Here is a 20,902-nt window from a genome sequence, read left to right as displayed (position 1 = left end):
ATTTGCCCTGTCGGAGGATTTGTGCTGTGATTATGCGTTTGTTTATTATTAGATTTATTTCTCCTATAAGCAAATGTGTTCACAACATTCCATCGGGGAATCCTCTTAATTGTCACATAAATGTCATCTTGTGTAAATTGAATATCTTTCCATGGAAGGGGCTGGAGGGGAAAGAAAGAATAAACAACCTTCAGTCTTGGAGAGAGAAAGAGGTTCCTGTCCCACTTCACAACTCACCCACGTGCCTTCAAAGCCAAAGGTGAGCTAAAAAAATTATTGGATCATCTTTGAGGGGCAGCCAAAAGGGAGGGGGAAATAAAGTTGGCAATGATGTTTTGGGGATGTTGGGCCAGGCTCCCAAGTCTCCCCCGCAAACCCCGCCTGAAACCAGGCCACCCCCTCCCCAACTGGGAGCATCCGGAGAAGGCTGCAGCTTGCCCCCTACTCCTCCCCATCCAGGAGGCCAGCCCTACTCCTTCCTCGAGAGAAGGTGAGCGCGACGGGCGCAGCGGGTTGGGTGGGTGTGGCCCGCGGCTCCGGGAACCGACCCAAGGCCCCGCCACCGCCCGCGAGCCGCCCGACAGCCCGCCTGCCCGGCGAGCGCAAGCTTCTTCCAGAAACTGCGAGGATCCGAGCGCACTGTTTGTGCACCACAAGGTCAAGTCGGGAAGTGGAGCCGGAGGAGGAGGGGCGAGGAGGCGAAGGGTGGGGATAGGGGCGCCCCGCTTCCTCGCCAAGTACCAGCCCTTGGAAGTTGCCCCTTGGTTTTTAACCCTTTAGAGGGAGTGGAAAGGACGAGCAAAAGGGGAAGGGGATACTCTGGGGCAAACTCCTACTGGGGCCAGGAAGAGCAGCCACCCACCCACCCACCCATCACTGCGTTCCACACCCCCCGGAAATGCGGGGCAGAGCTCGGCGCCAGGAGGCACCCGGGAGGGGGGAGGGGGCGACGAACCCGAGAGGGACCCTCTCTACGGACCGCCCCTCCTTTCTTGAGGTCGCCCACAATTTCAAGTTTCCCCCGCCCGGGATGTTAGTTTCCATCTGCTGTGGGTGGGGGAGGAGGGCCGCGCCCCCTCCCCCAGACTAGCGCGCGCCCCTCCCCTCCGCTCTTGCCAGCACTTTCTGCTCACTTCTGGCGCTGCAGAACGCCACGCGATTTATTCGAATCGCATTTTTAAACCAGCGAGTCAGGAGCAGGGCCTAGGGCGAGGGTCTTCCAGCGCTGGAGCCCCGGGAGGCGGGGTGCTCAGTGCAAACCTCATTCCCTCCGCGAGTGTCGCCTTCAGGCTGTTATTTGCAAAGAAACGTCTTTTTGACGCAGGGAGAAATGGCAAATTTTAAGTACGTCATTAATATGGCGCCAAAAGATTTTTTTAAGTATAAGCTTGCCTTTTTTTTTTTTTTTTAACGTTGCGGGGGGCGCCGCCCGGGTCTGGGGCGCGAAGGGGGCGGAGTGTGAGCAGAAAGTGTGAGTGAGAGAGTGGAGGGGCGGGGTATGTGTGTGAGTGTGTGAAGTGTGAGCAGACCTGATGGGACTTGCACGGGCGCAGCCGCCGCTCGGGCCCGGCCCTGGGGACAAGGCGGTCTGGGGGCACCCCAGAGCCCGTTGGGAGTCCGGGCCCGAGGTGCAGGCAGGCAGGCGGCCCAGCAGGGCACCCTCCCCCCGAGGCCTGCAACGCTACCTGGATCCGCTGCTGGAGCGAAACAACTGGGCGTTGGGGGGGGGACGGACGACGGGGGGGTGTCAGGAGTGGAGATCAGAGTGAATAAGAAAAAAGTGGCTACTCCCCCTCCCTCGCTCCTCCCGCCCGCCCCCACCCCACCCCACCCCCACCCCAACACATTTTTTTTCTAAAGAGATCACAAGGAAGTCTTGGTTTAAAAAGAAACAGAAACATACACAGGGGGGTTGGTGAATGGTGGCGACCGCGGCCATCACAGTTGGAGGCTATTTTTGGGGGGCGTGAGTAGCTTCCATGGAGTTACTTTGCGCCCACTCCTAGCGGCAAGGGCTTGGGTCTGGCGGGCTGACCGTCCCCGGCAGGGGTGCGGGGCCGGGGACGTCGCGGACCCGGCCGCCTCCCTCGCTGCGACCCCGGATGGATGCGCGCCCCCCGCCCGCCCGCGCCGGCCCCTGGAGCTCCGGGTTTCGGGAGCATCCTTCCCGCGCTGGCCCCCACCGGGGCGCATAGCCGAGGGCAGCGGCCCTCGGAAGGGCACCGCGGAACAAGGTAAGATCCAGCCCCCAGCAATGGGCCCTGCGCATCTCCACGGCGTTATTTTGTGTTTTTGCAACAGATCTGCCAGCGCTCCTCGCTCCCTCTCTCTCTTGCTCGCTCGCTCCCTCTCTCTCCTGCTGGCTGCCTGTTCTAGGAAGCCAGCGCGGGGGGGGGGGGGGGATGCACAGCACAGGGGAGAGAGATTGCGCATGTTGGTCAGTCGTGTTTTAAAGAGTACATTGCGGGGAGGCTGAGAGGGGCGCATGCAACAACAACTTTTGGAAGGGTGAGCTTGGCGACCTTCTTTATTAATGACTGCGGCAAAGCGCCCCCGGGCCGGCGAGGGGGCGCGGGCGGGCGGGGGCGCGCCGGGGCTGCAACTTGCCCCGCGGGCTCCGGCCGGGCGGAGGGGCTGCGGCGGGAGACTGGCGTGGAGGGGAGGTGGCGTGGCCGGGGACTGGGGTTCGGAGGACCCGGAGCTATCTGCCCTCCTGTCGCCTCGAGTTTCATTTTGTTGATACGCAGCACGTCCGGGCGCCGAACCGGGCTGAGCCGGTGCACATGACCCCGCACTAGGCTCACGTGCAGCGGGTCCGGTCCCAGACACCTTCCGGAGGCCACCGCCTCCGCCCAGTCGCCCCCTCTCCGGGCTGGGTGCACGCGGGCGCTGCACGCGGGGGCAGCATGCTCAGCTCCCGGGCGCGGAGGCTCTGCACAAATTAAACACAGTTTTTGGAGGGCGGGGGACACCCTGTCCAGGTGAGTATGGAGGGTGCGCAGCCCTGGCGCTGGGGGGCGCGGGCTGGGGGCGCGGGCAGGCCCTCCTCCAGGGCTGCGCGGGAGTCCGGCGGGGGAGAAGCGCTGGGAGAGTGGAAATGTACCGGCGGCGGCCGGAGCGGCGGGTGCGCGCCCGCGGGGCGACGGCAGGGGGCGTGGCCCTTGTTTACCTTCTTCCAACTCTGCCGGTTCGCGTCCCGCTCCGGGAACGGTTCCGCAGTGCCCTGCCCTCCGCCTCCGCCCCTGAGCCCTGGGTGGTACCAGGAAGATGTAGGCAAGTGGCTGCCCCACGCTGGGACACACACACCTGACCCCCAAATGAGTGACATTGTAGCCCCCGCCCCCACCAAGCACGGCTGCAGTCCCTCTCTCGGATCCCCGGCCCCGCCCCGCCCCCGGCAGTGGCATCTTCCCGGCCTCACCTCCTTCCTCCCTCCCTCTCTCCCTCCCTCCTTCCCACCCACTCGCCTGCGTCTGCAGAGCAGCTCCCGCCCGCCTCCTCCCCGCCTGGGTGCAGACTTGTGGCTCCCTCCGGTCCCTTCCCGCCTATCCCTGGGCCCTCAGACACTCTCTTCTCCAGGCCAAAGGATGAGAGCGCGTCAGCTTAGCGATTCGTGGCTGTTATGTCGGAAGATAAGGATGTTTGCGAGACAGGCAGGAAGGCTTCACTCTAGCTTCTAGAGGCCCAGGACCCCCCCCTCAACCCTGCCCCCCACTACACACAACCTGCCCACCCCCCAAGGGGCTTGGCTGCCCTCACTTGGTTCACCTAAATCCATCCTCCCGCCCCGAGCATCCAGTCCACCTCCCGCCGCCGCCCCTGGCCCGAACCACCTCTTGCCCTTCCCTTGCCTGGGCCGGAGCCCCCCGCAGCCACCTCCGGCTCCTCCTCCCGGCTCCCGCGGTCGGAATCACGCCGGCGCGCCTCCAGCCTGCGGTCCCGCGGACTGCCTCCAGGGGCAGACTGGAGGTGCGCGCGCGCCACCCCCTTCCCAATCCCCTTAGCTTCTGCCACGGGACAGGACACTATTTTTTTAACCACCTTAGACGCAGGTCTCGTGCCCGGTGCTGGTGGAGCAGAAAGGGCCGTGATTTCCTTTGCTTGGTGCCAAGAGCTCGCTGCAGTCGGCCACTGTGGTCTGTGCAGATTTCCAAACATTGCCCCCGCGCTCAGCACCCCCAACTCATCTACTGCAGGATTCCGAGACACAGAGTTTTATCTAGGAGCTGAGTTTGCAGGGGGTCATCAAGAGGCATCATGCTTGCACTCTGAGCACTGTCAGAGGGGGTGGGGAGGAGCTAAGCGGGCACGACTGACCTGGCGCCTTGTCCTTGTTGGCAGCGGCAGGAGCCCTGAGCTTTGAGCTTAGACAAGCTGTCAGGATGTCCCTTTAAATGTTTGCAAACTGAGTCCCGCCCCGGGGGCTAGGGGGGTGACGCCAGGAGGGTGACGGGGGAGGGCCCTTGGCCCCTCCTCCCAGGGTGGCATTAATTCCCTCTCTTCACTGGTAAGATTCCCAGTAGGACATTTGGCAAAAGGACCGGGCAGGGAGCTGCCAACCGGGCCTGGCCTTGTTTCCTGGGTTCCCAGGGTGCTGGCTTCTCCCCTACCCTACTTCCTCTCTCACCCGAGTGAACGCCCCATCCCTCCTATCCCGTCTTCCTCAGGCAGGTTGGGACTCGCAGGGCAATCTTGCAAGCAGAGGAGGAAAATAACAACAGAATAACTGTAAGGGGAAGGAATGAGTAATAAAGCCAACCCAGGCAGGGAGGAGGGCTTTCATGTTTAAGAGATGCTATTTGCTTTTTAGGTCACAGGCTGCAAAAACAGGCTTTGATCCGAAGTGGGCGAATAATTTATTGAGAAAGTTTGCATGGTAGGGAAAAAAAAGGGATGTTTGTTTGATCTGGAGCCGTCTCAGTTGTCCCAAGTGCTGTTGGCTGTTGTTTAGAGTGGAAAAGCCTTTGGTTCCACAGCAAATGCCTCGCAGAGGGAAGTTCTCACCCCAGGCAGCAGGGTTCACCGGGAGTGTTGGTTTTGAAACTGTTTTGCCAAGGGTCTCACCAGCACTTTTGGAGATGAAGTGTTTAAGGATCGAGTTGTTGGGCTCAGGATGCAGCAAATGTTTCCAGAACCTTTCCCATCCAACATGCTTTTCCTTTCCCTAAATTGCCTGGCTAAATGGCCAGCAACACTGATCCAAGAGGCTGTCAGAAATCTTCACTTAGCTTTCATGGACAGGTGAGGGACTGCTGGTTCCCAGCCCCCAGGGGCACCCCAGAGGCTTGAGGTTAGGCCTTTGATGCTGACTTCTACATCGTATCCTTGAGGTTGGGGGCAGGGTGTTCTGGTTAACCCGTGTTCCCATTAACAGGGAGGTATTTGTCTTATACTCAGGACTCAGGTCAGACGCTTCCAGAAGCGTCCAGATTCTTTACAGCTCATCCAGCAGGCTCTTTGGCGGCCTCACATTTCTCCCTTTACATTCTCTGAGGGGAGGCCAGGTCAGAGTCGTGAGGAGGGGTACCCCTGGCTCGCCCTGTCCTCCACGTAGGACCCTTACCATGTGGCTCAAAGCTTAGGAACCCAGGAAAGTTCTTCGACAACCCATAGGAATCTGGAGTACCCCAGCCGACTCCAGAGCTGCAGGCCTGTGCACTGTAGCCCAGCGGGGAGGGGTACACCATTTGGAATTACACAGCCTAGGTTTGAATGCTGGCTGTGCAGTCACTAGCTGTGACGACCGCTCTGTGCCTCAGTTTCTTCATCTGCACATGGGGTTAATAACTACTTACCTCATGGAGAGTGTATGCATTAAGCGATATATTGCATAAAGAAAACTAAGCCCAAAGCCAGGCATGTCGTAAGCACTGGATTAGTATTAGCCATTCTAACTCTCACTACTAATGACCTGGAGAGGCCCCAAATGCAGCTTTGACCTTTGCTCTCTCCCTTTTAGGCTAGGCCAGAGAGCCAACTCCCTTCTCTGAAGGAGGGATCAGAAGGACCCTGCAGTTGCCAGTGGGCAGCCATCTATGGGAGCGAGCGGACTGAGATTTGCCCTCTCTGAGGTGGAGACTAGGGTGAGAAGGTGCTGAAGGACAAAGTAGACAGAGCCCCTTTCATTCTCCAGGATCTCCTTGGTATGTCCCCAGCACTGGGTCTAGAGGGAGGGTGTGAGCAGCACGTTCTAGGGAGCTGGGGGCCCTCTGGGACACTTGGGATTGCAGGTGGGCAATGATGGGTGTCAGAGGAGGGTTCAGGCTTCCCTGCGCTTAGAGAAGCAAGTTTGAGGATCTGTGTGTACAGAATCGTTTTTGTAGTGGCAATTACTGTCCCTGAGCCGGCATTAAAGTTAATGAGAGATAGGAAAGAGTGGGGCTCTGACCCCTGTTTAAAGCAGTTTAAGAGTGTGCAGCTCTTGTTTTCTGAATGTCTGGCCTTCTCGACACAAGGAGGCTCTGAGGACACGTTTTCCAGCCGAAATATCATTAAATTGTATTAGCATCTTATTACACACACGCCTTAGCGGTCTGCCTCAGACAGGGAGAGTTTTTGTTTCTCTTTGAAAGATTGTGTCTGGAATGGTAAATTGCCTGGTTGAAAGCCTTTTTCCCCCTTTTTTAAGGAGGAAGACGAAATCCTGCTGTGCGTGGTGGCGGGCAGGGCAGGCCTGGTGGCCCCTGGAGAGGAGAGGCCAGAGGCCGGGTTGGGGTGTTTTAACTGCCCAGGGAGCGGCTGCAGTGGCAAGCCTGAAAGGCCCACTGTTCCCAGGGTCAGCTGGAAGGGCGTTAATGGAGGCCCAGGGTGTTTATTTGAGTTTATTTGCGGAGAGGTCTTTAAAGGGGGCTGGCGCTGGGCATTGATGTTTCAAGTCCAGACCCAAGGCCCCCACTAAGACCAATGGCTGGTGCTGCCAAGAAAACATCTGCCACCAAATTGCTGCCCTATTACTGAGTTGACATTGGTCATTAGCCAGGAGCCCAACCAAATAAAGCCTCCTGGAGAATGTGTGAGGTTAAGACGGGGAAGGAGAGCTGTGAAAACAGCACGAAATCTTCGGCTGGGGTATTTGTTCCCGCAAGCTGCAGGCAGGCCAGCTGGGCTGTGTGGTCCGCACACTTCTAGAGGGAGAGACAAGAGCACACTCAGCACCCCATACGTACTGAGCCCTGTTATGTGCTGGGTACAACGCAAGGAGGGCATTGGGGCTCCAGCAGGGATCCAGACAGATGTGCTCTTCACTCTCATGGAACATACGTTCCTGAGGAAGACATTCAACAAGTATAGATCAACAAACGAGTTGTGATGGATGCACTGAAGACTTTGGATATCGGGGTGGTGGGCTTTCTTTAGATAAGTTACCTGGCATAGACCTCTGACATTTAAGCTGAAACCTGAAGGATGAAAAGTCAGACATGCATGGACTGCATAGAACATTACAGGCAGAGAGCACAGCCTGTGCACAGGTCTTGAAGCATGGACCATCTGCTTGTTTCAGGAAATGAAAGGAGGCCAAGGTGGCTGGAAAGTAGTGGGGAAGGGGACAGTGGTCAATATGAACTTGCTGAGGTAGGCGGGGGCCAGATCATGTAGGGTCTTGTGGTCAGGAGCTTGAGTTTTGTCCTTTGATCAGCAGGAAGCCTTTGAAAGATCTTAAATAGAGGCATGACTTGATCTGATTTTCCTTTTTTTTGAAGATCATTCTGGCTGCTGTGTGGATCCCAGATTACAGAAGAGCAATAGTGGAAGCTGGGAGATGAATGAGCAGTCCAGGCAAGAGATGAGACTGGCTTGGACCAATGTGGTAGCGGTAGAGATGGGGAAAGAAGTGTATGGATTCACTGTGTGTCCCAGAGGGAGAGCCCACTGGACTTACCAAGGGTTGGCTGTGGGCTAGAGGATGCACAGAGAGGCTGTGGGCTGCTGCTCCATTGAGGGGACTCTAGGACACCCACACTCCCGAAGGAGAGCTTCCAATCTGTGTCTCCATGCTGGGATGGCGTGGGAGGTGCAAATGGGCTGGTGCAGATGGAAGGAAAAGGGGACCCTTTCTTTCCTAGAGCATCTTTTGTAGGTAGGGTTTCAGGAGCACTTTCTGTCCCAAAAAGCAAGTGCCTTGTGATGCTGAGGTATTCTCCCAGAGCAGACCTTCCTTTGGGAGAGATTGGAGGAGGGACCAGGGGAGAGGGGAAACCAGAGGCCAAGATCAAGTCTTGGCATCCCCGACCCCAACCTGCGTTTGCAGCCCTGGATTTCAGCTCTGGTAAAGGAGTCCTCCCTGTCCCCCTGGCTGGGTTAGAAACGGGGGTTGATGGGGCAAAGGGCTGTCCCACAGGGGAGCCCAGGCCTCATTTGGAGCTTCATTAGCCACTAACAGTGGGGAGGCAGGGAGGACTTTGGAACAGACTTGGTTCAAAGGAAAGAAGCTTTGCTCACAAAACAGTGGCTTCCCTCTGAAGCCTAGTTATTGTTCCAATTAAGCCACTACAAAATCTGCTCCCTTAGTAACACCCTGCCCAGGAGAACTCTGGGGTGTTTCATGGAGGGCAGGTGGACGGGGAGCTGGCTGAGGATGGGGTGCAGGGCTGCATGCTGACAGGTCACCTGTTGGTCCCTGGGCAGCAGGAAACAGCATTATGAGAAGGGCGTTGGCAGTCAAGGGGTGCTGTTACAGGGGGCCTTCATGACTGTACGGAGTCACTGCCCCCTCTGAGGAGCCCCTCGGGTGGGCGCTGGTAGGAGGACTCTTCACCTGGCCCAAGGCTGCTGTGGTATTAATAACCAGCACCTATATGGAGAGCCAGCTGCTGTGCTAAGGGCTTTACGCTGCGCTCATTTATTCTCACCAGCTGATTCTGGCCCACAGATGTGTTTAGTTTGGCCCTCTCAAAGTGTTTTAAAAATTCTGAATCAGTTGCCAACATTTTAAGTTGAAGAGATTTATGTAAAAATCCAGATCCAGCTTGTGTCCTCTGGGAGGTGTGTCTTTCCCAAGGTCCCTGGTCTAGTGAGGGGTGGAGCTAGGATGGGAACTCGTCCCCTTTGAATCTGGAGCTCCTGCTTTTCTGCTACGGGAGACCGTGGCTTGGAAGTGCCCTCTTTGCTGGAAATGAAGAGAAATGCAATTCATGTACAGGATTGCGGGAGAAAACAGGTGGGTGCATTTATAGCACCTGTCCCTCTGCTCCTACCCTACCCGTGACAGGGCTGGGTTGGCAAGATGTAGGCCAGAGTCAGGGTTCTGTTATAGTCACCTTTGTCACTCAGACCTCAGAGGACAGTGAGGATGGGCAGCTGTGGGTGGTGGAGCATTACTGCCCCATTCAGTCCGTGACCTGGGCCCCTGGGCCACTTGCATTCTGCTGCACAGACTCAGGGAAGTCTAAAGGTTAGGAGCAGGTCTCCTGAGTCAGACAGACTTCTTACAAGCACTGCGATCTTGGGCAAGTCCAAGCTTCGTTTTCCTCACCTGCAAAAGGGAAGCAGCCGTCATGCCCACTGGCACCAGGGCTGTTCCAGGGGTCTTGTGAGGTCTTTGGATACCAGGGCATCCCCTTCCCCGTACCACAGCGAATGCTTAGCAATTTTAGCTCTCGTTCATGCCTCCCCTGCATCCGTGCTGCTCACACCACCAGGCATCCCTCTGTACCTCCATGTCCTCTGGAGAGCACTCTGCTTGCACCTTTGGAGCTGGGCAACAAGCAGCCCCAGTGAACCTTCCTGTCATCTTGATCCTGCTGTTGGGGGACAGTGGGGTAGAGAGAACCTCCTGGCTGAGGTCAAGAGGTCATTCAGAGATCTGAGTTGTCATGCACTGTCTTAGACAGCTAATGCTCCCTCGTCTCTGCAGAACCACAGTAACATAAGGGGTACCCCGGGGCTTGGCATGAGCAGACTTGGGGTGGCAGCAGGTGGCAGATGGGATCCCAAGTGGGAATGGGGAGCCTGGTTGGCCTGTAGCTGGGCTGGCTGGGCAGTGGCGCTTTCTCACTATGGATACTGGCTCCTTGTGCTTTGCTGTGGGTCATGAAGCAGACCAGGTTCCAGACTAATAGGGACATGGTGGAAAGCGCTCTGGGCCCCAAGCCTTAGATCAGTTCTCACATCAGGACTCAGCCACTGACTAGCTATGAAACAGGTTAACAAGCCACTCGGTGTGCTCCCCTCCAAAAGGGGGATAAGAACAGGCTCTGCCACCCAGGACTCTGCAGGATTAGAGGAAATGGTAGAAAAGCACTTCCAACAGGCAGGAGCTGATGAGGGCACCAAGGCAGCTCAGTGTGGGCTCAGGGATCAGACCACGAGGATTCAAATCCCAGGTCAGCCAGTTACCAGCAGGACAGGGCACTGAGCCTCCCCAGTAAATGGAGGTAATAGCTCACAACTCACCAGGTTGTTGGGAGCATGAGATAGCGGACATAGTGTGATGGAGGAATGAGCTCGGTGTGGGAGAGCTGCCCGTCTTACCTTGAAGTTAAATACTGCGGTGAAGATAAAGTTGGCTTGTACTTGTATCTGGAGAAGAGCTTTGGGGGAGGGAGGGCAGTAGAAGAGCTTTGGGGGAGGGAGGGCAGCCCAGCCCAGGACCAGTCACCCTGGGCCTGGTGTCTCGTGGACCCAGCTTGGAGCCTCGCTGCCCCCACCCCATTTCCACAGCCCTCTGGCCGCCACTCTCAGGATGTGCCCTCAGTGCTGTCTGGGCAGGCTTGTCCCTCAACTCAGATAGCATGGTCCTCCTTGAAGAATCAGTCTTGTTTCCTCTGCCTTCCCTCCTACGCACCCAACCCAGCAGGGCACCAGTTGCAGCTGTGGTGGGAGTGGACTCGGGTAGGTCTGCATCACCTTGAGGGGAAGCTGAGGCCAGGCAGGTCCTAGTTGCTGTTCAGTCTGAGGCTGCTGACTCCCCTTGCCCTCCCTCTACATCATCCTGAGCCAGGCTCCTGTTCCTCTGAGGCTCTAGGCTCAGGAGGTGGGAGATGCAGCCTCCTCTCCCACCCTCAGGGCCCCTGTGGCGGGGTGAGGAGAGATCTAGGGCAGGGTCTTGTTCTCATTCTTCTGCTGCAGCGGGGTGAGTGTGGGGAGTTATGTTATCAGGCAATTTTCTGAGAGATTGAGGGTTTTCCAAGCCGCCTGTGAGTATAATGGGGCCTGCCTTTTGTTGCAGATGGAAGAGAAGAGGCGAAAATACTCCATCAGCAGTGACAACTCTGACACCACCGACAGTAAGGCCTTCCATTTGGGGCTCCTACAGGGAAAGCATTTGACTAATTATCAGGCCCACGGGCCCAGGTCGGGGGAGGCTGCCCGTGGTTTCAGTGTTGATGAAAGCGTAAGTCCCATCGTGGCCTCCAGGGTTTGCCGTCCTCTTTGCTCTGCTCACCTTTACCTCAGGTCTCAGTGTTTTGCTTTGGTTGGAATAGGTCAACTCCCCTCTGGACCTTTGCCTATGCTGCTCCTGGCTGCTAGGAACACATCCCTCTCTCTCTGGTCCGCCTGTTGCATCAGGGCCCAATGGGAGGTCTCTACCCAACAGATAGAAAACCTATCACTCTTTATTATAATTCCCTGATAAGTATCCTTTCCTAACCAGTGGTAAGCTCCTTGATAAGAGGGGTCGTGCCTTGCTCACTGCTGTATCCCCAGCTAGCAAAGCACATAGTAGGTGTTCAGGAAAGGTTTGCCAAAGAAATTAATGAAGGAGTCTGACCTTCATGGGATCTTGGCAATAGAATCTCAGAGGTAGACTTTTGTGTGGGTTGGGTGTGTGAATTGGATGTCTGGGACGTGGGGGGCATTGTCAAGGAGAAAATGGGGCTTAGGGAGCCTTCTCTGAAATTTGGGGGAGAGAAGGGAGGTTTGTGTAAGGTGAGAGCTTTTCTCTGGTACTAGAAGGCAGCTCTACTGAGATGCCCCAGGAATCTGGGCCTGCAGGAGTTGGTTGGAGTAAGGAGTTCCATTCTGCCCTGTGCAGGAGAGATAGGCTGCCAGGAGTCTCCCTAGCTGTGCATCCTAATGGAACCCCAGGCTGAGGAGGAGGCTGCATTGCCAGGGAGGCCGGACCTGGAGCCCTGCAACCGTAGACCTCAGTTTGTTCACGTATGTGGTGAGCAGCTGGGACTAGGGAGATCTCCAAGCCCTTAGAGCTCCCGGAGTTCCGTCCCCACCCCCAACAGCCTGAGGACGGGTACACTAGGATGTCCGGTCAGGGCGCAGCTCCTTCCCGACCTCCAGGTCTCATTCACTGACCTTTGGGTCTGTTAGTTCAGCTTGGCTCTGGTGTCTCACCTGGCCAGCCCTTCCTCCCTGCGGCAGCAGATCACAGCGTCTGGCTCTCTGTGGCTGCAAACCACGCTGCCTGCGGCCTGTCTCAGTAGAGCCAAGAAGAACCGCATTCTCTGCTTCTAACTTGATTGCAGGCAAAGGAACCCTTGAGGGCCAGGCACCTGCAAGGGTGGGCGCCTGGGCAGCTGAGCCCTGTAGCTGTATCAGAGTTGGGCCAGGCTGAGGCATACTCCCTTCCCACCAGCCCCCACCACTGTACCCACCCATGGCTGCTGCTCTTCTGACCCGTGGGGTGGAGTCCACAGCCTGCAATCCAGCAAGGGCCTTGGACCCTAATAATAATAGCTAAAGTTTATTGAGGTAGGCCTTTGTGCCAGGAACTGTGCTGAGACTTTCCCAGCATCCTATCATTTAATTCTCTCAACAACCCTTTGAAGACAGTTGTTCTCGTGCCCTCATTTTATAGAAGAGCAAACTGAGGCTAAGAGAGATTATGTCATTTATTTGCCCATGGTGACAAGCTAAAGTTAGTAAGTGGCTGAGCTAGGGCTCAAGCCTGGTCTATGAGTTTACTCTAGAGCAGCACTCTTCTCACTGCCCTGTTTGACCTCTGTATTCCCACTGGGCATTGTCCCAGAGTGCCTAACCTGGGGCAGGGGTGGAGAGGCCGTGGAAGGCTTATTGTAGCCCTCCTTCACCAAGGAGGAAGCAGAGGATCAGAGAGGGAAAGGGACTTGTCATGGGTCACACAGTAAGCTAATACTGAGTCCTGGTCACTGCCTTTTATTGAAGCCCCTTCTGGTTGGTTGAGTGGAGGAGGCATCATGTCCCCATTCATCAGTGGAGAGGCCCAGAACAGAGAGAGTCCACCAGGTTCTCACAGAGTTCGCCACCTTCTGAACATTCAAGCCAGAGCTCTCCTCACAGGCTTCCTATCACTGGACATGGGTGGGTGATGTTCCGGGCCTTCCAGAGGCACCTCATGGGCTGTGCTCTCCCTGCAGGTCACGCTACGTCAGCATCAAGATGCTCCAAACTGCCCAGCAGCACCAAGTCGGGCTGGCCCCGGCAGAACGAAAAGAAGCCCTCAGAGGTGAGTAGTGACAAGTGTCCTGGAGAAAGATGATGCAGAGGTGGGGAGGCGGCAGGAGGAGAGACCTGTGGAGAGGGAGGGTGTGCAGGGTGAGAGCTGCACCTGAGCTCTGCAGGGGGTGGGGAAGAGCATTCCTGGTGGAGGGCACAGTCATTGCGAACCGAGGCCAGTGTGGCTGAGTAGAAGGAACGGGAGGAGGGGGGTGGGGATGCCAGTTCTCATAGCCTTGTAGGTCCTCATAGGCTTGTAGGTTGTTGTAAAGATGTTCCTATTGATCTGAGCGAGAGGAGGAGCCTTTCAGGGATCATAAGCAATGACGTAGTGGGATGTTTTAATAAAAGGTCCCACTGGCTGCTCTGAAGAGAAGGGAATATGGGGCAGGTGTGGAAGCAGGGAGGAATCTTTTGCAATTATCCAGGAGAGAAATGGTGGCTTGGCACCTGGTGGTGGCAGTGGAGTGAGAAGCAGTAGGACTTGGGACATTTTGGAGGCTGAGCCAAGGGTGACAGGATTCGCTGATGGAGGGGTGAAGTCCTCAGAGTCATCTGGTTAAGTCATTCACTCCTTATGCACAGTTCACACGCATCTGCATTTGAAGCCTTCCTGACATTGCCCTGGGCTGTTTCTTGTGGCAGGTAGAGGTGTTTATGGCTCTGGAGCCTTGGAGAAGAGGGTTGGGGGTTGGGGGTGGGTAGGCGAATGGACAGCGGGATCCTGCTTCCTGCAGCCCCTGAAAACTCACAGCCTCGGGCCTGCCCCTCCCTCTTAGGTCTTCAGAGCACTGCACTGGACTCAGAGAGCCCTTGGCACAGATGAGGCTGCAGGAGCATTGAGTGCCTGAGAAGGGGGCAGTTTTGAATCTGGCCCTTAAGAGAGACATTGTTCTGTAGCCTCTAGAACAGCCAGGCACAGAGCTGGATGGTTTACTTTGTTAATCCTTAAAAAAGCCCAGAGTTCTTAGTCCTCGTGTATAGTAAGGAAACTGAGGATCTCAAGGTTATATAGCCAAGACCTGAAGTTCTTGGGGCCAACAGTGCCAAGGGTGGGAAGGCCCAGAGTTGTGGGGCAGACCCCTTGGCATGGGGTGGAGGAGGGTATCTTTGTTCTGAGCCTGGTGCCCTCCTCTCCCTGCCTTTACCGCAGGGGCAGTCCTGGCATAGCTGTCGATAGCCAGCCCCTATGGGGGTCTTCCGCACAACCTTGCATTTGAAAAAGGACTGTCTGCCTCCTCCACCTTGTTTGGGAGCTGGCCTACCCTAGGACCCTCCCTCTGTGGACCTTTCAGACCTAATGCCTCCCATCCCCATCCCCCAACATAGTGTTCTCCCTTGGCCCCATGGGGGAGGGGTGGAGATGAAAGGAGATATCTCCTGGAATGCAGTAAGGACTGGCGGGGGGGGGGGGGGGGGGGGCGGTGGTAGGCATGAGAGGTTGCAGTTCTTGAGGCTCTTAGTGCCCTCCTGGTGGATTAGCCCTGCTCAGTGGGTGGATGGGATGTGCTCAAGTGCACTGGAAAGTAGGAGGCAGAGTGTGCTAGGGCCCTGGGAGCCCATGGGACCACCACTCTACTCCTTCAGCCTTCAATCCCCTCCCGCCCCTTATCCCCCACCTCCACCCCCATCTTGAGACCCACAGAGGCTCCCCAACTGCTATGGTTGAATTAGTAAAACAATAGCCACCTTTATGTGTCTTCCTGGTCCTGGGAGGCAGGAATTGTCATGCCCATTTTCTCAGAATCCCACCTGCCTCCTGCTTTCAGCAGCTATTCAGGCTGGAAAAGGGAGGGGAAGTTCCGTGGAACTTTTGGGGCTGACTCAGTCCCCTGACTCTCCTTCCCTGCTCCCTCCAAGCACCAGCAATAGGAGGGGCCCCCTCTCACTGCAAAGATCCCAGGGGCAGGGCTGCCATCTACACCCAGGATAGGCCGCTGGCTGGGAGGAAACAGGTGTCAGTGAAGGCCGAGGGGAAAGAGTGATTTGCATGGGGCTGAAAATTCCCCTGCCTCTTGGGTTTTCCAGAGCAGAGCCTTTGAACCTTGCTCCACCTAAAAATAGAGTCAAACCATTGTAAGGGTGTTGATGCCCAGCCCTGCTGGGGCCTGGCTGTGCATGGCCCTGGGTTTGGGCCCCAGGAGCCTCAGCAGGAGGATCTGAGGTTTGACAGGAGACACTCGCCCTCAAGTCCTGGGCTCCAGGAGGGCTGAGGAAGTCTTCTGTGCCTTGAACTGTCGCCAAGGACAAGCTTTTCCTCCCAAAGCAGGCTGGAGAGTAGCCTGTGAGGTTTCCCTCATCCCCTATGTGAGGAGGCTGAGCCATAGCCAGCATAAATTCCAAGTTATCTTGGGGCAGAGAGGAAACCATCAATGAAACGTTCCAAATTATTTGGCTCATGAGAAGGCGGAGATGAAAGCAAGGATTTGGCGGCAGATAATGTTTGCACTAAATCTCCTTGCTGGGCTGTTCCCTTCTCTGTCTGTGAACAGGTTGGAGAAGAGGGCCTTTATAGTCTGCTGGGCCTGGGGGCCGAGGGCTTTGGACACCCTGTTGAAAGGGGGTCTGGGAGCCACATCTGTGCAGTCCCCTGGAGTAAGAAGCCTGCAGGGTGGTTATCAGGCTGATCACACAGCCTGCTCCCAGTCTGGCCTGAGTTCCCAAGCAGAATGCTTGCAAATTGATGTGTGTGGTGCAGGAGCCGTGGAACCCGTGGTTCACTTCCTCTCCTCGTCTCTGAATGTGGACAGTGAATGGGATGGGGGTGGTTTGAAGACCAGCGTGCTTAGCATAGCAGCAGCATTACACATAGTGAAGCCAGTAGCCGTGGAAAGGGCTGGGGTTGGGTTTCGATGAGAGCAGTGGGGCTGCCCCTGTGATGACCTGCCAGGGGCTGCCCTTCCCAGTGCACCCTGAGGGTGTGAATCAAGGGGCACCTCTACATCAGAATGAGGTGCCCTGGGGTGGGAAAAAGTGCTCTGATCAGGAGTCAGGACCCTGGACAGGGCTGAGACCTTGAGGCCCAGCTTCCCTTCTGGCCCTTAACCAGTGAGTGGGTGGCCTCCCTCAGCCAGGGTGAAGGAGAGTGCAGGCTTCATTACTGGGGGCTGAAGGGACAGGCCCTGGGATTCCTGGGAGGCTGGCTTAGAATTTTTGGTAGAAGTGCACCAGGTCTGAAATTGGCGCCAGGATCCCCTTTGGCAGTGGAGGAAAAGGTGGGGCTGACCCCAGGGACACAGACTGCTGCCTTCCTCTGCTCTGCCTGCCTGCAGGATCCCAACAAAGCTGAGATCTGTCCCTTGGGGCTTAAGTTGGCCAGGCCGGTCCTGAAAGAGGGGAAGGGATCAGCCTGGCCTGGGGAGGTGGTATTAGTGTATAAACCATGCTGAGGCCTTGGGTTTCTGGCCTGGCCTGTCTCACCAAAAGGCATAACCACTATTGGTGCTTAACGCTCTGTGGGTCATATCTCTGAGAATCTGATGGAGACCACAGACCGGAGACTATTTTTTAAATATCAATACCAGACCCCTCCCACTTCACCCCCAAGATTTCTGACTTAAATGGACTGAGATGGGGCCCCAGGTACCTGTTCTTTTTAAAAGCTCTCCTGCTGGAAAGCGGGGTTCAGAACTACTGCCATAGACCTTTCTCTTAATTTGCCAAGACAGGAGTTCCTGGCTTGGTCCTCACTGGAAGACCCTGAGGTTGAAGGAGGAAGGGGAAGCTTTCCAGCCTGGTTCAGTGACCTAAGCAAAGGCAGGGCGTGTGGGTGGGGGCAGTCCCCCGGTTTGCACCCTTCCCCCACAGCAGTCCAGGACTGACAGGTTTCTGCCAAGCCCTCAGCCTGGCAGGGGGGTGAAGGGCAGTTCAGGAAGGGACCCGGAGACCAGCCCTGTGGTTTTGAGGCTGTGTCTTTCTCAAGCCTGGGGCAGAGAGGCAGATGGAAGGGCAGAACAAGCGGTGGGGGTTTCCCCCAGGCAGGCTGTCTTGAGGTAGAAAGCTGTATTTTCAAGAAGTCAGAGTCCCCAGAAATCATCCAGTGGGCAGGGACATGAGTCTTTAGGACCCAGGCGTTACTGATACTGATTAAACTCAGCAAGCGCTCAAGAGCACCTAATAGGCCCAGCCCATTGCTAGGGGGGACAGAAGATGTAGGCTCTGTCCCCAGGGAGCTTGTCCTCTGACTGTCAGCAGGGTGCAGGTGCTACACAGGAAAGTGTCTGTTATGAGAGGTGTAGCCAGCTTTGCCACTGAGGAGCTCTGTGACCTTGGGCAAGTGACTGTTTCTCTCTGAGGCTTAGGGTCATCATCTGTAGAGCCCTGCCCCAGACCTTGCCATGGAGTTCTGTTCTGTAGATATGACTGTCCTTTCCTGAGGCCTGTGGAGCCTGGCGGTGGGGGAGATCCCGGAAGTGAGTGGAGGTGAAGCTGGCCTCTCTGGGCTGGAAGCCTGGATGGTCCCAGATGGGTGGGAGTTTGGATCCAACTATTGGCTCTTTTGTAGGCCCTGGTGACAAATCAGTATATCCCTAAGGAGAGAATGGGGCCTCTCTGCAGCTTCCACAGGGGCCCTTCACCAATGTGCTCAGCCTCTTGCCCCTGGAGACAGGGCCTGGGAGAAAGAGATGATTCTTGCAAACAGCCTCTGCCACCAGTGGGGTGTCCCCCAGACCCGGTGTCCGTGAAAGTTCTATATAAGGATGGCCTACCCCCTGGAAAAGGCAGAGAGTGAGGGGTGAGGATGCAGCTTATGGTCTTGACCCACTGCTTTTAGAAATGGGACCCTTCTACTCTGGGTGAAGGCAGGGGTGGCCAGATTGTGTTGGGGTACAAAACCACAGGATAAATAAGATGCCTTCCTGGAGGAGCAGAGGTAAAACAGGAGAATCAAAAAAAAGGTTGTATGCTCGGCCCTGTGGTTTCAAGCTGCGTTTCTAGCCAACAGTTCCTCTGCTACCCTGTGAGGGGGGCAGGCAGTGAGGGGAGAGCCCTTCCGCTGGGCTAAGCGCCTGCCTTCTGAGACTCCCTCCTACCGCCTTCCTCTGGGGTAGGGGGGCAGAATCCACTTCTAGTATAGTCAGAAACATTGCTGCTCCCGCCAGCTGGAAAGGCCTCCTGGCCTCTGGGACTTGTCTTGCAACAGAAATGTGTGTAATAAATTCTCTTTAAGAGCAGGAAGTGCTGTTATCCTTGTGAAAGAGAAAGAGATGCTGAGTGTGTGTGTGTGTGTGTGTGTGTGTGTGTGTGTGTTTTAAGTGTCTGACCAAATTAGCCTAGTGGTAGCTTGAATGGAACTGGGCAGAGGGTGGCTCTTCCTACAGCCCTTCTCTTGGGTTTTTTCTTGTGTGTGTGTGAGGAAGATCAGCCCTGAGCTAACATCTGATGCCAATTCTTCTCTTTTTGCTGAGGAAGATTGGCCCTGGGCTAACATCCGTGCCCATCTTCCTCTACTTTATATGGGACGCCGCCACAGCATGGCTGACAAGTGGTGTGTCAGGTGCGCACCTGGGATCCGAACCTGTGAACCCTCTGGCCACCGAAGCAGAGTGCGCACTTAACCGCTATGCCACAGGCCAGCCCCTCTCTTGGGTTTTATACCTAATTTTAAGTATCTAAGTTTGCTCTTGGCTGATACTCTATCAGGTTCCAGCCCAGGAGAGATTTTTTAAAAGAAGAAATATTTGGCTGGTTTGCAGGCAGTATTGCAGTGGTTAAAGGCCAATGCAGACCTCAAACAAGTGGTTAAACCTTTTTTTTTTTTTTTTTTTTAAGATTTTATTTATTTATTTTTATCCCCCCAAAGCCCCAGTAGATAGTTGTATGTCATAGCTGCACATCCCTCTGGTTGCTGTATGTGGGACGCGGCCTCAGCATGGCCAGAGAAGCGGTGCGTCTGTGCCCGCCCGGGATCCGAACCCGGGCCGCCAGCAGCAGAGTGTGCGCACTTAACCGCTGAGCCACGGGGCTGGCCCGTGGTTAAACCTCCTTAAGTCTCAGTCTCCACATCTGTAAAATGGGGGTAATATGAATTAGGTGAGACTACATATATAAAGCATTTAGCATGGTTCCTGGCCTAACAGGGCAATTACTTTTCACCATTAGCTATTGTTTCTACTGAGATGAGATGCTTAGGGAAAAAATTGTGATTTAAAATGTATCTGCCAGTAATTTCGCTTGGCTCTTTCAAGATAGACCCTCAAACATCCTTTGGGGGTTTAGGGGGAGGGTGCCACTCCCAGCTTTGTGTTGGGACTCCTGATGTGGACACAGGTCAAGGAGAGGCAGTCCTGGCCAAAGCCATTTTCATTGGCTTTGGGACAGTGAGCAAGACCAGTTCCTGAAGTCTGCCTGGAGGAATCTTTTGGGCCAGCCCCCTGCCTCCACTCTCCCTGGTAGGCGGGACAGGAAGCGTCAGAGTTTAGTCATACTTCACACAAATCCTGAGGTTCATTCATTCATTCATTCACTCACTCATTCACTCACTCATTCCACAAGCATTTCTTGAGCACCTGCTGTGTGCCAGGCACTGTGCCACAAACAGGCACAATGATAAACAGGAGATATGCAGTCTCTGCCTCTCTCAGCTTGATTATTAGAGGAGATGGATATTAAACAAATAATTACACAAATAATCATATTTTGTAATTGTGATAAGTGCTGGAGCCTTTCCTTAAGTAACTGAACTTCCTCTTGGTGCCTCTTGGTCTGAAATACACTATGATACAATAATTTGCCCTTGAGAGGAGGAAGCAGAGACCAAGGTCCCAGGATGAAATGTTCAGATAACATCTACAAATCTTGTGACCATATATGAGAACTCTCAGCATAGCGTGATGAAAGTTGCCTGTTGTCACCGTCTTTATTTGCTTTTGGAGATCACATCAGACTCCACTGATACTTTCTGGCAGATCCTGTTTTGAGTTTTTCCTGGGGAAATAGGTGCAGAAAGCTAGATAGACTTTTCAATGGTTGTGGTCTTCAGTCTTGGGAAAAGGAACCGGAGGGCAAGGCCATGTGCAGTGTCCCTACATCTGGGCCAAGCAGGGTCTTCAGCTCCCTCCAGAGCTGCACTGGCATCTCGGGTACTCAGATTGGTTCTTAAATTAGAGTTTTATACCTTTAAACATTCTTCATACTGTTTGAAGAAGCTACAATCAACATCTCCCAAGCAGCTCAGCAGAACTTTGTTGCTAGGCAGCAGACGTTTAAAGACAATTTGTCAATTTCTGCCAGAAGAGAAAAGTAGTAAACATTCACATTCTTAGAAAATTGCTTGTTTTCCAGCTTCCAACTTTCTTGCCATGGCAAGGCTTCCAGTTCATCAGTGTCCATTTTATTCTTTATTTAGTTTTCATAAATAATTCAGAGGCGTTTTAGGAGAATAATTGAGCCTTTTTTCAAGCCCAACCTCTGGCAATTCAAAACAAAAAGATGTTTAAGTTACAATCGAGTTGCCATATTTGTGGACAAGTTTTACATAAATGTACAGAGGCTCCTTTGGAAGGTACCGAGTTCCCAGCTGCCCAGCAGCTGC

General features: G+C 55.1%; 2 protein-coding genes across 18 annotated transcripts in view; one reads left to right on the top strand and one right to left on the bottom strand.

Moving 5' to 3' along the window:
* Nucleotides 1–441: 441 nt before the first annotated feature.
* LOC147917269 (uncharacterized) lies at nt 442–3,407 on the bottom strand. The gene is given in 5 exon segments (XM_087430328.1): nt 442–639; nt 1,530–1,697; nt 1,990–2,672; nt 2,675–2,932; nt 3,170–3,407. Coding segments are annotated over 5 exon segments (1,545 nt in total).
* The window catches only part of JADE2 (jade family PHD finger 2), a 53,034-nt gene continuing 32,747 nt past the window's right edge, over nt 616–20,902 (top strand). For 4 of the 17 annotated variants that reach the window (XM_087429797.1, XM_087429795.1, XM_087429796.1 and 1 more), the window contains exons 1-5: nt 2,087–2,234; nt 5,960–6,143; nt 7,701–9,157; nt 11,168–11,225; nt 13,290–13,378. In XM_087429797.1, the coding sequence (XP_087285923.1) occupies nt 9,113–9,157; nt 11,168–11,225; nt 13,290–13,378 (192 nt within the window). In that variant the 5' untranslated portion in view covers nt 2,087–2,234; nt 5,960–6,143; nt 7,701–9,112. Of the gene's footprint in view, nt 658–1,047; nt 1,345–2,086; nt 2,235–2,428; nt 2,509–2,864; nt 2,982–5,959; nt 6,144–7,700; nt 9,158–11,167; nt 11,226–13,289; nt 13,379–20,902 lie in introns of those variants that run through there. The other 13 variants (XM_087429783.1, XM_087429781.1, XM_087429787.1 and 10 more) reach the window with 13 other exon arrangements.

The sequence above is a fragment of the Ceratotherium simum genome, chromosome 4, assembly GCF_057802395.1.
Source record: "Ceratotherium simum simum isolate JZ-2026a chromosome 4, ASM5780239v1, whole genome shotgun sequence".
Taxonomy (NCBI): Eukaryota; Metazoa; Chordata; class Mammalia; order Perissodactyla; family Rhinocerotidae; genus Ceratotherium; species Ceratotherium simum.
The sequence above is the reverse complement of the archived record's forward strand: the minus strand, read 5'-3'. Positions and strand labels throughout refer to the sequence as shown.